The 12,616-nt window shown below is 37.0% G+C and overlaps 1 protein-coding gene and 1 long non-coding RNA gene across 10 annotated transcripts in view; both read right to left on the reverse strand.

Annotated features, from left to right (window-relative positions):
- NALCN (sodium leak channel, non-selective) overlaps nucleotides 1-12,616 on the reverse strand; it is a 231,909-nt gene that overhangs the window by 25,647 nt on the left and 193,646 nt on the right. For 8 of the 9 annotated variants that reach the window (XR_014949395.1, XM_085556997.1, XM_085556986.1 and 5 more), the window contains 9 exons: nucleotides 8,863-8,964; nucleotides 8,365-8,434; nucleotides 7,090-7,181; nucleotides 6,808-6,930; nucleotides 4,388-4,444; nucleotides 3,882-4,002; nucleotides 3,649-3,780; nucleotides 1,794-1,961; nucleotides 527-631 (listed from right to left, as the gene is read on the reverse strand). Coding sequence is in view for 8 of the 9 variants with exons in the window: in XM_085556997.1 (XP_085413123.1) it covers nucleotides 527-631; nucleotides 1,794-1,961; nucleotides 3,649-3,780; nucleotides 3,882-4,002; nucleotides 4,388-4,444; nucleotides 6,808-6,930; nucleotides 7,090-7,181; nucleotides 8,365-8,434; nucleotides 8,863-8,964 (970 nt within the window). In the remaining variant the exon portion in view is untranslated. The remainder of the gene's footprint in view (nucleotides 1-526; nucleotides 632-1,793; nucleotides 1,962-3,648; nucleotides 3,781-3,881; nucleotides 4,003-4,387; nucleotides 4,445-6,807; nucleotides 6,931-7,089; nucleotides 7,182-8,364; nucleotides 8,435-8,862; nucleotides 8,965-12,616) is intronic. The other variant, XM_085556973.1, reaches the window with a different exon arrangement.
- Nucleotides 9,867-12,191, reverse strand: LOC110470538 (uncharacterized). Its single transcript, XR_004147985.3, has 2 exons — nucleotides 12,003-12,191; nucleotides 9,867-10,134 (listed from the first exon to the last, which is right to left on the reverse strand). It is a non-coding gene; the product is annotated as an uncharacterized LOC110470538 (long non-coding RNA).

The raw sequence follows: 12,616 nt of genomic DNA on the forward strand, positions 1-12,616 counted from the left end.
TATACCCCTTTCCTTCAGGACTGACAGTGCTTTTCAATTTGCAAGACTGTGTAGCCTTTTACATCTTTCTTAAAGACCGCTGCTCTCTTTAGGTCATGATATTTCTCCAAATGGAGTAAGAAACACAGGTAACTTTCTCCATGTAACCCCCATGGCATCCCCATTGATTTGGACCTCTAGCAATCTAAACTGTTTTTCAGTTGTGGACCTAGGAATGCAAAGGTTATTTTCCATTACTAATTCCATGTGCTATCCAGTCCTTTGAAGGTAACACGACATTAATTTAACAACTTTTTTAAAGACAGTCCTCAGTATTGGCACCTGCTTTAGTTTTTATATGGAAACCCATCCTGACCCTCCTTTGCTGACCTCTTAATCACTTTCCCTCCATCATCCTGCTTCAGAACAAGAAAGTGTCCAATACCTCTGTTTCTCATATGATAGCTCTAATTGCCCCTCTTGCTTTCCCCAGCAGGCAAAAATGGCACTAGATACCATTATTTTGAAGCAGAAAAGCAGTTCTTACCCTAGAGATGATGTGAGGGTCATTGCATTTAGCCAGTTTTCCAGCAAACAGCTGCACTCCAAAGCTTGCAAAAACAAGCATTAACGTCAGCAAAAGAATAGAAACCTGCAAAGATGAAGTTGGACTTGTTAAACTTTTCTTCTGCAGACTTGAAAAAGGGGATCATCTTGCTTGGTGAACTGCAGGGAGGATCATTCTGTGGTATAAACCTGGAGATACGGCTTTGGTGACAGACATTTCTTTCTTTAGGTTCTGGTCCAGTAACCAGGTCCTGTCTTATTTTTAACATAGGATCTAAGAATTGCAGATAAGGATAAAAGCTTTTATGCACTCAGTGTACCATCTCGCTAAATTCTGTATCCATAAGAATTGCCACTCACTTTAAAGGAACTATTTGAGTACTTGCATATGTGCTGCTGCTGTTTTGCTGATTCAGGCTAATTAATCTGATTAAGCCATTGTTAGATATTTAATTCCAGGATAGCTCCAATAAAGATAAGCATGAACAAATGAAGATGTAAAAATCTTTAACAGAATACAGTATTTATGAAATGCCAACTAGCTTTATACTTTTTGTCCTTGCACTATCACTATCTGCAAATATTTATATCTGCAAATGTTTTATAACAACCTGACCTAACAAAGCATTCTGTTAAGGAATAAGATGGCTGTTCCTTAGGCTGACCAATACCACATATGGTCCCAAGACAATAGATTATGTCTGATCAAGCAATCACAGACTTCACTGTTGTTCTTATTACTGTAAGTGTATGGTCATGATCATAATAATAACGATATAAAAATGAGATCCAGATCTGTGATGAACAGCTGTATTGTTTTTGGCTGCCTCTCAAAAAGCTTGAAGGTAGAGACCTGCAGAACAGAAACCAGGTTTACTTTTGTTCTTGCAGAGTTTTCATACACTACTTCTCATATTCCTTGACCAACCAGAACTGTGAAAAAGGGGTAGATTTTATTTCAGTAGTCTTCCTATGTAATTATGACTAAAACTATGCTAAATAAATAGTCATTAGTTCCTTATAGTCATAGTCATTAGTTTCTTAAAGAATTATTACAACAGCTTTACTCAGTATGAGTTACTTATATTCTAATTTTTAGCCTCTTGTGTGATCATCTGCAGTGATACCACAATGAAAAATAAACAGAAAACAATGGTGAAAAGAATAGAAAACATGAATTTTATATCAAAATGTTATCTTATTAATCCTTCATAAATTTTCACAAGAAAAAAAAAATTGGTACATACCAAAAAAATTTCCTTGAAGCCACTAAACAGCTCTCGCACCACTTTCCTCATCTGAGGGACCAGTTTGAAAATTCGAAGAGGTCGGAGGCAGCGGAGCACCATTAAGAGCTGAGCTCCGGATTTGGCAGGGACATTCTGAGGCATCCAGCACAGGAATATCAAACTCACCTGGAGGTGACAGGACAGGAAGAGGCAAAGAAGGGTCAGTCTTACAATGTCTTACTTGGCATAGACACAGCACAGAAGGTCAAAGATGGTCCCTACCTTAAAATTAAAGGAAAGAATAAGGCAAAAGAGCATCTAATTTAGAAAAAGGGCTTAGATCTCTTATGTTCTGGCTTATTGTCCTAACTAATGGGCATCAGCTTATGTTTGTTTTGTCCTTTGACTCAAAATCCATTTTATATGCTTAATTAGATGGAATAGTTCCAAAAGGAGAAATCAATTTGGCTGACTCAAAACAGAGACACAAACTATATTCTTGGAGCAGGCAGCATTATTTCTCTCCTCCTTCTCATTTCAAAGATTCTATGCTGGAACTGAGAAATCCTCACCTGGAAAGTCTGTTAACAGTTTTCCTGACAGTTTTTCCTACCACTTTGTTACAGGCATAAGTGGTTTTGTCACCATGTGGTTTCATTACACAAATGTTGTGTTTTTGGAAGTGTTTTCAAACAGCATAGTTGTGTTGTGTAACCTGAACCATCTCTGACAAATTGTTCTTGATTTAACGTCTCCTAAGTGCTTCTTATTTTTTAAAAGCCAGTGTTATCATAGGGGGACAGAGGTGAGAGTATTATAAAGAAGTAAGTGCACAAAAACTGGAGGATCAAGATGATACCACCAATTATTTAAAACTTGATATAATTTGTTAAAAAGAAAGTGATAAAAGGCAGCCACTGCACCAAAACAAACAGATTTAACAGTCCTTCTGACTTTCTTCCACAATCTTTGAAGACCACTGCAGTCACATTCGGTGGAGTCACCACTCCATGGAATTTGTTCCTTCAGACAAGCAGAGGGATTCAGAGAGATTTCAAGACACTAAAGCACACAGGAATTATGCATACTACAGTAGGAGTTTTGCACAAGTATGCATATTTTTATTTATGCTAACAATGGAATCTTTGATACAAATTGATCGTGACAAATTTTATGCAGCACATCTGCCTGGTGGATTAATCTCTGAAAGATTTAAACTAAATCCATCAAAGCCATTTTTCTCAGTAATTTCTTCAGTAAGAAAATATTTCATATTTTATTATACTGAGCACTGGTTTTGGAACATTCTATGGTGTTTACCGTCATATGTGAAGAGGAAATGGACACCCTACTATTGTACTTTAATAGAATGCAAAAGATTTCCCAGAAACTCTTGAGAACTGTTGAGAAACTTTTTTTTCTGAGAACCACTACTGATAGAGATAGGATATAGGTTTCTTTGTTTCCTTCTATAGCAACACCAGCAATAAAAATGTGCCTTATGTCAAATGGTAAATGGTTTTGAAATACCTACAATAAAGCCAGAATACTCTTGAGAGGGAACAAGCTATTAATATCTATGAAAAAGATAAAATTAAGATTCCCCTGCATAAAAATGCTGCAATGAGCTCAGAGTTCTCAAGTTTACTCTGAAGGAAAATCAGATCTGATACTTAAAACGTATCAACAAATAAAGAATTAAAAGGGGCCATACAACGACCCCACAATAAATTGCCAGGTATTTATCACATCCATGTATCAATATTTGTATCAGGGTATAGAGACAAATTTCTTCACACTACTAACCATTTATATAACCAAATCTATCAGAGTTAAGAATGCCACAAAAACCTTCCATAAATAAAAAACTTACAAGATATATAAATATGTCCATAACTCCTCCAAAGTCCCTAATGACAGCTGTTGGAGTAAAGAACAAGCCATCTGCCATAATCTTCAGATTAAGCTCAATGCTCATGAATATTACAAAAACATATTCAGCAATCTGAAAACAAAAGCAGAGAACAACCATAATTTAGGAACAGGCAGTGGAGAAAAGCAAGGTGACTATGATTCAGTAATTGTAAAATGATTCAGTGACAGTACCTGGAGTGTTGGAGCATGCATAACTCTTCTAAAAGGGGATTCAAACATCATGGAAATGCAGGAGCATATCGTAACAATGATCATGACCCAGTCCAGGTAAGTAACCAAACCCAGCAAGTCACTGCAAATGATACATAAGGAAATGCCATTACAGAAATGTCCATAGCTCTTTGTGCTTGCTTTGTGCCTACACTACAGTTAAGTGCTTTCCTAAGAAAAATAAATTGAGTTGAGAAGTGTCAAAGATTTTAGTATTTAAGAAATGTGTAGTAAAACCAGAGAAGTAGCATGCAAGTGAAGAAGAAAAGTCTGATTAAAAATCCTCTTCCAGTTCATTCTTCTCCCCAGACAACTCCATGGTAAGAAAAAACCTTTTGGGAAAAAAAAAAAAAAAAAGAAGACATACACATGTGCATGCACATCTACACACATCCATGCACATGTGTGCACACACACTTATACTGCAGGCTTATGAGACCAAGCAATGTTACTTTTCCAGTGCTTACTAAAGCTGATGGTATTTGGTATTTTTCACAGCTCCAGTAACAGGATCTGTTTTAGAACTATAAAAAGAAGAAAAGATACAGTCATTTACATTTTATTTTAGTCAGCATTATAATTATACCATGCATCCATCAACTCCACGTAATTTCTGTCCAAAATCAAGGCTCCACATTTTATTCTGTCTGTATTTTAAATGTCTGTATAAGTTTCATTTAATTCTATGTAACTTCAGTCATATTATCAACACAGCAAGGATCACTTTAACTTATTGTGTACCTGTAATTCCTCTAAGATTCTTTGAACTGAAAAGTGTTTTTGGGTCTTGATTTTGTAAACAAGGACTTAATCTTGTAATTTTCTTGGGAATAAGGGGGATAACCTGCTACTGAATTTTAGGTACCGAAATGCTCTTTACTTCAAAACTTCTTGTACCATGGCTGGGTGAGGGTCTGAGCAACCTGGCCTAGTGAAAGGCATCCCTGTCCAAGGTAGTGGGGTTGGAACTAGATGGTCCTGAAGGCCCCTTGCAACTGAAACCACTCTATGATTCTGTGATCATATGATATCCTCAGTTAACACACACACACACTGACACACAAACACACACACACACACACACTGACAAACAAACACACACACACACACAATGGCTCCACCTGCCATTAGGCAGTCAAAGAGTTACTCTATAAGTAATATGCACATATCTAGGTGACATGAGTTAAGTTCCTGCTGCAGCAATTATTTATCAATTTCCTACAAAGCAGAATGTCTTCTGCGGGAGAAGCTACAAGAATGTTTTCCAGGAAGCCTCCCCTGACCCACTGGTTATAGGCACTTTTACTTATCTTCCAGCTCCTGTAGGAAATCATGCCAAGACAGGATCCGCACTGACATATCCTATATTTCGTCAGAGGGCTCTAGCCATTGGGATGTGAAATTGCCACTAATTCTTTGCTGAGCTTAAAGTGAAAAATGGACTGAAAAGACTTCAGGAATTACCATCAGAGAGATTTCATGGTTATGAATTACAGGAATGCACCAGACATCCAAGGAGAATGAGAAACATATTCCATGGCCAGGTTCACCCTTACACCAGTAAGCACAGAGAACATACTGGATTAGGTGCCTTCCCACTGAAGCCACTGATTTTTGCTTCTTATACTCATACTTCTCCCTGCATTGTACATAGCAGCATTCCTCAGCCTTTTTTTCATTAGAAGAAAATATATATCCTATCAGTTTGAAAAAGATATCTAGAATATCTCACTTGATACACTAGTTGGAACAACAAATAAAGAAGGGAGAATTTAAGTAAATGAAAAAAAAAAGAAGACTGTTCAAGAAAATCAGTTTATTCTTATAATTGCAAACATTTTATTTAAACTGTTTTAATATAAATATCTTGTTACCACTGGGCACTTTGCAATGCTAAAAGGCATCGACAAATACTTGCTAAGTGGATTTGATTGACTCTGTTTTTTTGTTTTTTCTGTTTTAATATGCAACTGCTTCATGGACCAGTGCACCACAATCAAGTTAGCAGTTGCATAGAAAAGTGGGGATGTAGCTCAAGGACATGTCTTTTCTAAGGTGGCAGAAACTTGAATATAGGTATGGTTAAAACTGAGTATCTAACCATCCTGTCATGCCAACTAGAAGTAATTTGTTGAAGGGCACAGAGAAAATCAATGGTAAAGCAGCTGCTGAAACCAGTTCTTCTAAGTGCCAAGCTCATGGCCTTGAGCTATCTTCTGTCATAACACTGCTCTATGCAAGGTGACTTGCATTAACCCTTTAAAATCCTGGTGCCAGCGAGAGACAGAGGTTTAAAAGAAGAGTTGTGAGATGATTTTAAACAAAGCTTCTCCTACATGGATTTCTATCTGCCACACTCACATATACCTACAGCTTAGTTGCTGAGTCTTCCCAGTTTTCATTTGATTTCAGCTTTTCTCCTTTTATCTCCCACAGCTGAACACCTCACCAGCCCATTCTGAGTCCCTTTTTATGGTGAGCAGAGGTGCAATTAATTCCTCTTCACCTTTTTCTGTTTTATGAGTAACTGTTGGTGTATAAAAACTTCTTGCCTTATGATGAGGAATAAGAAGAGAATAGCAAGTTGATTCCCAGATGTCTAAAAGTGGAAAACATTTCCTCTTTGAGCCTTTCCTCTCAGCTCACACCTACAGTTTTCCCACATTCTTGTCCATCTCAGCATCAAGGACTCCTCCAACATGTCTGCCCTAACAGCATTTTATTTCTTCCTTTCATCCAGCAGCAAGACTACACCATAGACACTAGCTGCCAGCTTGTGTGGTGACCACACTATATGCAGTTTTCCTTGGAAAAGGAAAGTTAGAGCTTGGCTGAGGAGATGGAGGTAAGCACGTGTGGAACCAACGCTGCTATGAAATGAACTTACGCATTAAAGCGAGCCCGTACCACCACTCGGCAGAAGTTCCTGAATCTGTGCTCACGGCCAACTATGAAAAGGGGTTTATCGAAATACGGGTGATTCTCTCGCAGCTCCTCCTCCTGGACTTTCCTTTTGAAAGAAAAGAATTTATTCAGTGTTACACTTCCCTGGCAAAAATATCCCTTTCACTTTGTTCTTTTTGTTCATGTTGACTCTTAATACTTTTAACTTCATACAGGGAATAGTTAATACAGAAAATGTACACTCAGACTTTTAATTTTTAAATACCTTTTCATTTCTGCTTGTTCCTTTTTCTCTTGGATCATCTTTATCTCACTGTCTTCTCTCTGTGCATTTCTGTATCTCACTGTGTTGGAATGCTAGAAGCAAAATTATTCCTTTTAATCGAGGTCTAAGGGTTGTTATTCTTTAATGTTTCAGATGAAAGCAAGGTATAGTATTTTAAATAGAAATATACAAATAAAAGATCTTTATTTCCAAATGTACTGCACATCAACTCAGTCAAGCATACTGCACAGTGTTTTCTATCTACAGCAAAGGCTCCTTATTTTCATCAAGGTTAATTTCAGTTCTAATTTCATGCTTGAAGCTCTATCTAATCTAACTTTTAACTTTAAAAACAGAGGTCCTGTAAGACCAGCCAACCTCTCTGAACTGGAATGAATACAATCAAAGTTACTAAGGGCAAAGACTGGGAAAGAAAAGGCTTTAGACACCCTTTCATCTTCTCAAGCCTGCTGCATGGCTGCCAGGCTGCAAGGCATGCAGATCATACAGGTAGTAACTGCTGAGTGCAGGGATGAGGGAGGGAGGGAGAGTAGGAGGAAAGGAGGGAGGGAAGGAGGGAGGCAGGATGCTGTCTGAGCTCATGCAGTGGAGGGAACAATCAGCATGACCATTCTGAATTATGTGAGTCTTTGAAGCACTCCTGGTGGAGTAACCCTGGTGGGGTTATCCTTACTGTTAGCTACAAGGAAAGCCACATCTGCTTTAGTCACCTTTATAGACTGAGATAGTCTTGAAATGGGTGACTAATATTGTATCTTGAAATTTCATTGCCACAGAGATCCACAAAATATCATAAGAATTTGCAGAAATGAAAACGCACTTAACTGCACGAAATTACACCACAGTGAAATCCATGATTACTATTCTCACTTTCAGTCTTTGTCCCTTTGTCTGACAGTTGCTGCTTGGAAAATATTGCTAAATTTCCATCAGAAATTTTGAACTGCTCTTTTCCCAGCTGGAGTGATTTGTATAATTCCAGAGTAACTCTTTTTAAGGTGTACTGGGTAGCATTGCTGTGTTCCTAATGCAGTGTCAACAGATTCAGTGAATCTATCTCAGCAAGTGTTTTATTTTGAGGATAATTCCAATGCAGTTACAGCATTTGTCTTACAACTTCCTTTCAAGATTTGAAAAGACAAATTGCAAGCAAGTTCATAAATAGAATTAGTCTTACACAAGCATTTATTTGATAGTATATATTCTAACTTCTTATGTTCTCAAATTTAAACCAGCATTTCTATGAGGACTTACATCTTGAGTCAATGTTTCAAGAGATTTTCCTCTGCTGATTCTCTGGCTGTTTGAACCATGTCTCAGTGACCTGAAACAATCATAATCAATTTAACAATACATGTCAAGATGCAATTTTGACCTTTATGAGGTGACCATTATAAAGCACTTCTCTCCAGCCACACAGTATCTCTAATTCTTATCATTTTTCTCTTGCTAACATCAGAAGCTTACATGCTCTTCAATTGTTTTCAATCTCATCTAACATAAGCCAATTTCTGTCCTTCTGATCTTTAAATTGATAGCTTTGTAGTTGGCAAAGGAAATTACATTTGAAATAAAAAGGCATTTTTCCATTTATACAGTACAATGAATTTCATTATGGTTACAATGAAGAATGTAGAATTCAGTTCTTTGTACAAGTAAGTAGTTTTGTCTTTTCATGTGTTAGGGGTTGCTCAAATTTAATTCCCTTTATTTTAAGAATATTTTAAAACCATCCTTCCTGTCCATTTTTACCTGCGTTCTTGTCGTATATGATGCTGGACACTAAGTATTGACCTTTCCTTTGCTGGCTGCCCCTCAAATGATCCACTCAGCATGCGCTGTCTAGTGCAGGCCCTACAAAGAAATGTAAAGATGATGACACAGTTTTCCATATAAATGATCATTTCAGAGGTAGCACATTCAGAGAAAGCAGCCTGGCTTTGTGGGGAGCAAGTACTTCAAGAACAATAGAGAATAACAATACAAGAGCAATGGACTTTCCATGAAAATATTTCCCAAGCAATGGACCTCCCCTCTGCAATACAACCTGTCATCCGATGAACCTTCTCCATGCCTTAGCAAGAACCTTCTATGACTTTTTTTTCAGCTTGCTGTAGAATTTTTGGTCCCTCAAGACTTCACAAAGAGTGAAAGGCATCAAGCAATGCACTAACCACCAGTAAAACCAGTTTCTCAGCAATAAAGAAGAAAATTTTAAAGAACAACAATTTTAGTCCCTTTCAGGGCTTGGCATACACACTTAGGATCTAGAACATAACTTGGAGTGTTCAAAATAACTGGAACCGTATCCAGTATGAAATGAAAACCTGCACATTGCTGATATTCTGTAATATGAAATATCTGTTCTCTGGGAATGCAGTCAACTTGCAGCATTTTGTTGTGTGGGTTTTCTCACTTGTTTGCTCATGGTTCATTTTGTTTTTTGCTTGATTTTGGCAAACGCATTTTACACATTTTGGCAAAAAATAGCATTTTTTGGCCAGTAAGTGTGCCACAGCTAAACAGAGCATGTATATCTTTATCTTGATGGCTACAGTGAAATTGATTTGCTTATGAAAAAGACAGGTTTCTACTAAAGAGCTCAGACAGATCCCTATGATGGCTGAGAAATGGAATTTCAACATTGGTAGCATGTTTTAACTTTCCAGAATGGTTCAACTTAAAGTTTCCAGTATGCACTCCTTATTGCTCATTTTGTGTTATGAGATCATTCAGAGAAACACAAGACCCAGATGGTAATATTCCATACTTTTTATTGAACTGAATCGTCTTTTTTTCTGAAAAGATGAAAAAATGATACACCCTTTGTGTAACCACTCTATCTGACAGTCTGTAAGGCTTAGATAAATGCTTTGATAGCATGGGATGATCATGCTTGATGGCAAAAGGTGTCCATGACATGTTCTTTCCCCACCATGGCTTTGTTTTTCACTCTTCTCCACTTTTTCTCCTTCTTTTAGATTTAAACATGTAAATTATACAAGTAGGAATCCCAAGTGATATCTGGAATAAAAATGAGAAGCTTAGAATGCCTGTCAGTGCCACCACTGCCAATCAGATTAGCATGCTAGAAAAATACATTGTGCTACACTTGTTATAGAAAGCATTAGGTTATACTACACTGAACTAAAGCATCATGACATGCAAGAAAATTACTGCATTTCTTATAAAACATAGCTCATCTTAGACAAATCATGAATCTTTTAATACCGAAGGATTTAGTGCATTATATTGTGGAGGATGACACCACATAACACTGTTAGAAAACAACTGAGATGCTTGAGTACCTTTGCAATTTTTGATTGAATAAAGGGGAAAAAAAATATTTCCTAAAAATAAATCCTATCTCACTCCATTAAAATGACAATCCAGTTTTTCCCGGAAGAGACCATGAAAAGTTCTGGGATTTGAGTTCTGTATAGAGTCTTCTTAGAGTGACAAAGAGGCTAACTTATCTCTGTTTTCCCCTCTAGATATAAATTATTATGCTTTGCTTCTAATAGCTAAAAATTATTTTCTTGACATCAAAATGTAACTTGTACATCAACTTATCATGCTTTTTATGTAGCAAATTGAATTCCAAGTCACATAAACACTTAGTATTCATAATAAAAGACAGCTTTAAATGCTCAAGCTATGAATTCTTTACCTGAATAATGAACAAGATGGCTTATTTGATTGTTAATAATATTGTAAAATAGACATAGCCATATACTATGGGCATACTATGGCAGAATGGGCATGCATAAAAAGTAACACCTGCAGAAAGACTTTGTATTGTTCATGATCTCCAAGTTAGATTTCTAAATCTGTATTTAGCCTCTACATCCACTGCCTCATTTTCAATACCTCTGGAAGTCCTGTAGCTCTTGTGAAGTCAACAGAGAAATAATGAAATATCAGTTGTTTAACACAGAGATCAGAAATTTTTATCAGATAATTGCAAAGAAACATTTATGCATCTCCAGAGAAGAAGATCTGCTGAAAAGTCCTTGTCTGCTTTGGACAGCCTCTCTCCTGGCATTTTCCACTTAACGGGAATTACTGCCTTGGGAATTAATCTTCCTTGTATGAACTCTTAGTAAGAGCCATGCTTAGCCTTTTGACTCAGAATCTGGATAGTTTTCAGCTGCTTAGACACCAAGAGTTGCAGATCTTTGGGGACTTTTGAAAAAGATGGCAGGTGCCATGAATTTTTCAGAATTGCAGAGTTGCCAGTTTTAAAGCCTGCAATAGGGTTTGTGTTCTCACCGTAGACATGTACACATATGTGCTTCCTCTCAGTGTCTTCCTGTGAGCCACATATCCAGGCTTTTAGCCAACTCATAGCCAATGGAGATGCAGGACCCAGTTAAATTTGCTGTACAGAGTTGGCCAGAATCACCTGCCACGCCTTGGAGTATTTTGCTTTGCTTCCAGCTGCTGCTACAGCAAGGTACAGTACCCCTAAAAATTTGTATATTACTTGCTATCTTACAGAAGATGTTTTGGACATCCTCTGGCATCTCACTAATTACTATATATGTCCATATGAGAACAACTTCATTGAATGCTTGGTCAATTAATTTAATTAATGATGTTTGGAAGGTATTAAAGTAACCATAAAGTGGGCATCTAAAGACAAAGCACAGTGGCCATTTTTCTTGCCTTGATACATTTTTATGTAACTGTAGCTGGTTAGAACCTTTTGACCTTTCTTCAAACAACAGAGGCAAAATTACCCTTTTTATCTAAAATTACCCTTTTCATCTTCCTATACCACCTTTCTGAAATATTAGATAGGTTTAGTTTCACTTATGGAAGAAGATGGAAGGTATAAAACAAAGAAGAAGAGACAAGAAATATCTCAAGCTTCTGGACTTTGTACTCACCTTGCAGAACTCTGAACATAGTTCAGCAGCTGCTAACCACATGCTCCAAATTTGCCTTGAAAAGTGCAAATATAATAAAATGTCCTGAAAGAGAAAATGCAATTCCTTAGGTAACCAGAAAGCCAGATGAAGATCACATGGAACAAGACAATACTAGGATACCATGCAGTTTGTACCACCTAGTTTGTCTAGTTTGTATTACCTGCAACCAATTAGAGGTCCACATTTTTGAAGTCCTTCAAACTATTTCATGCTTTAGAATTCCTGAAAAACAAGTCATGAACAGAGTGCTCAAGTAGTATTCTTTGACCAAATGTAAAATGTTAAAGGCTTGGATCAATAATTCAAAATACTATACCTTTCATGAATATTCTGAGGTCTCTTGCAGAGGTAAGCATGTGGCTCACACTTGGATTTTTTAGTCAGGCATTCTTTCTGCAACAAGTGCTCACTCATCTTGCATTCCAATATAACAGTGTTTTGGGTTTTTTTTTTCTGTATTTTAATGTGTGAGTATTTATGTAGTAATTATAGCAACTGTATCTATTACTATGTACTTTTGTTGTTCTCTGTGAAACATGCTCACACTGAAGACTTAGTAGTGTGGTGCACTT

Source organism: Lonchura striata, chromosome 1 (assembly GCF_050655825.1).
Source record: "Lonchura striata isolate lonStrDom1 chromosome 1, ASM5065582v1, whole genome shotgun sequence".
Taxonomy (NCBI): Eukaryota; Metazoa; Chordata; class Aves; order Passeriformes; family Estrildidae; genus Lonchura; species Lonchura striata.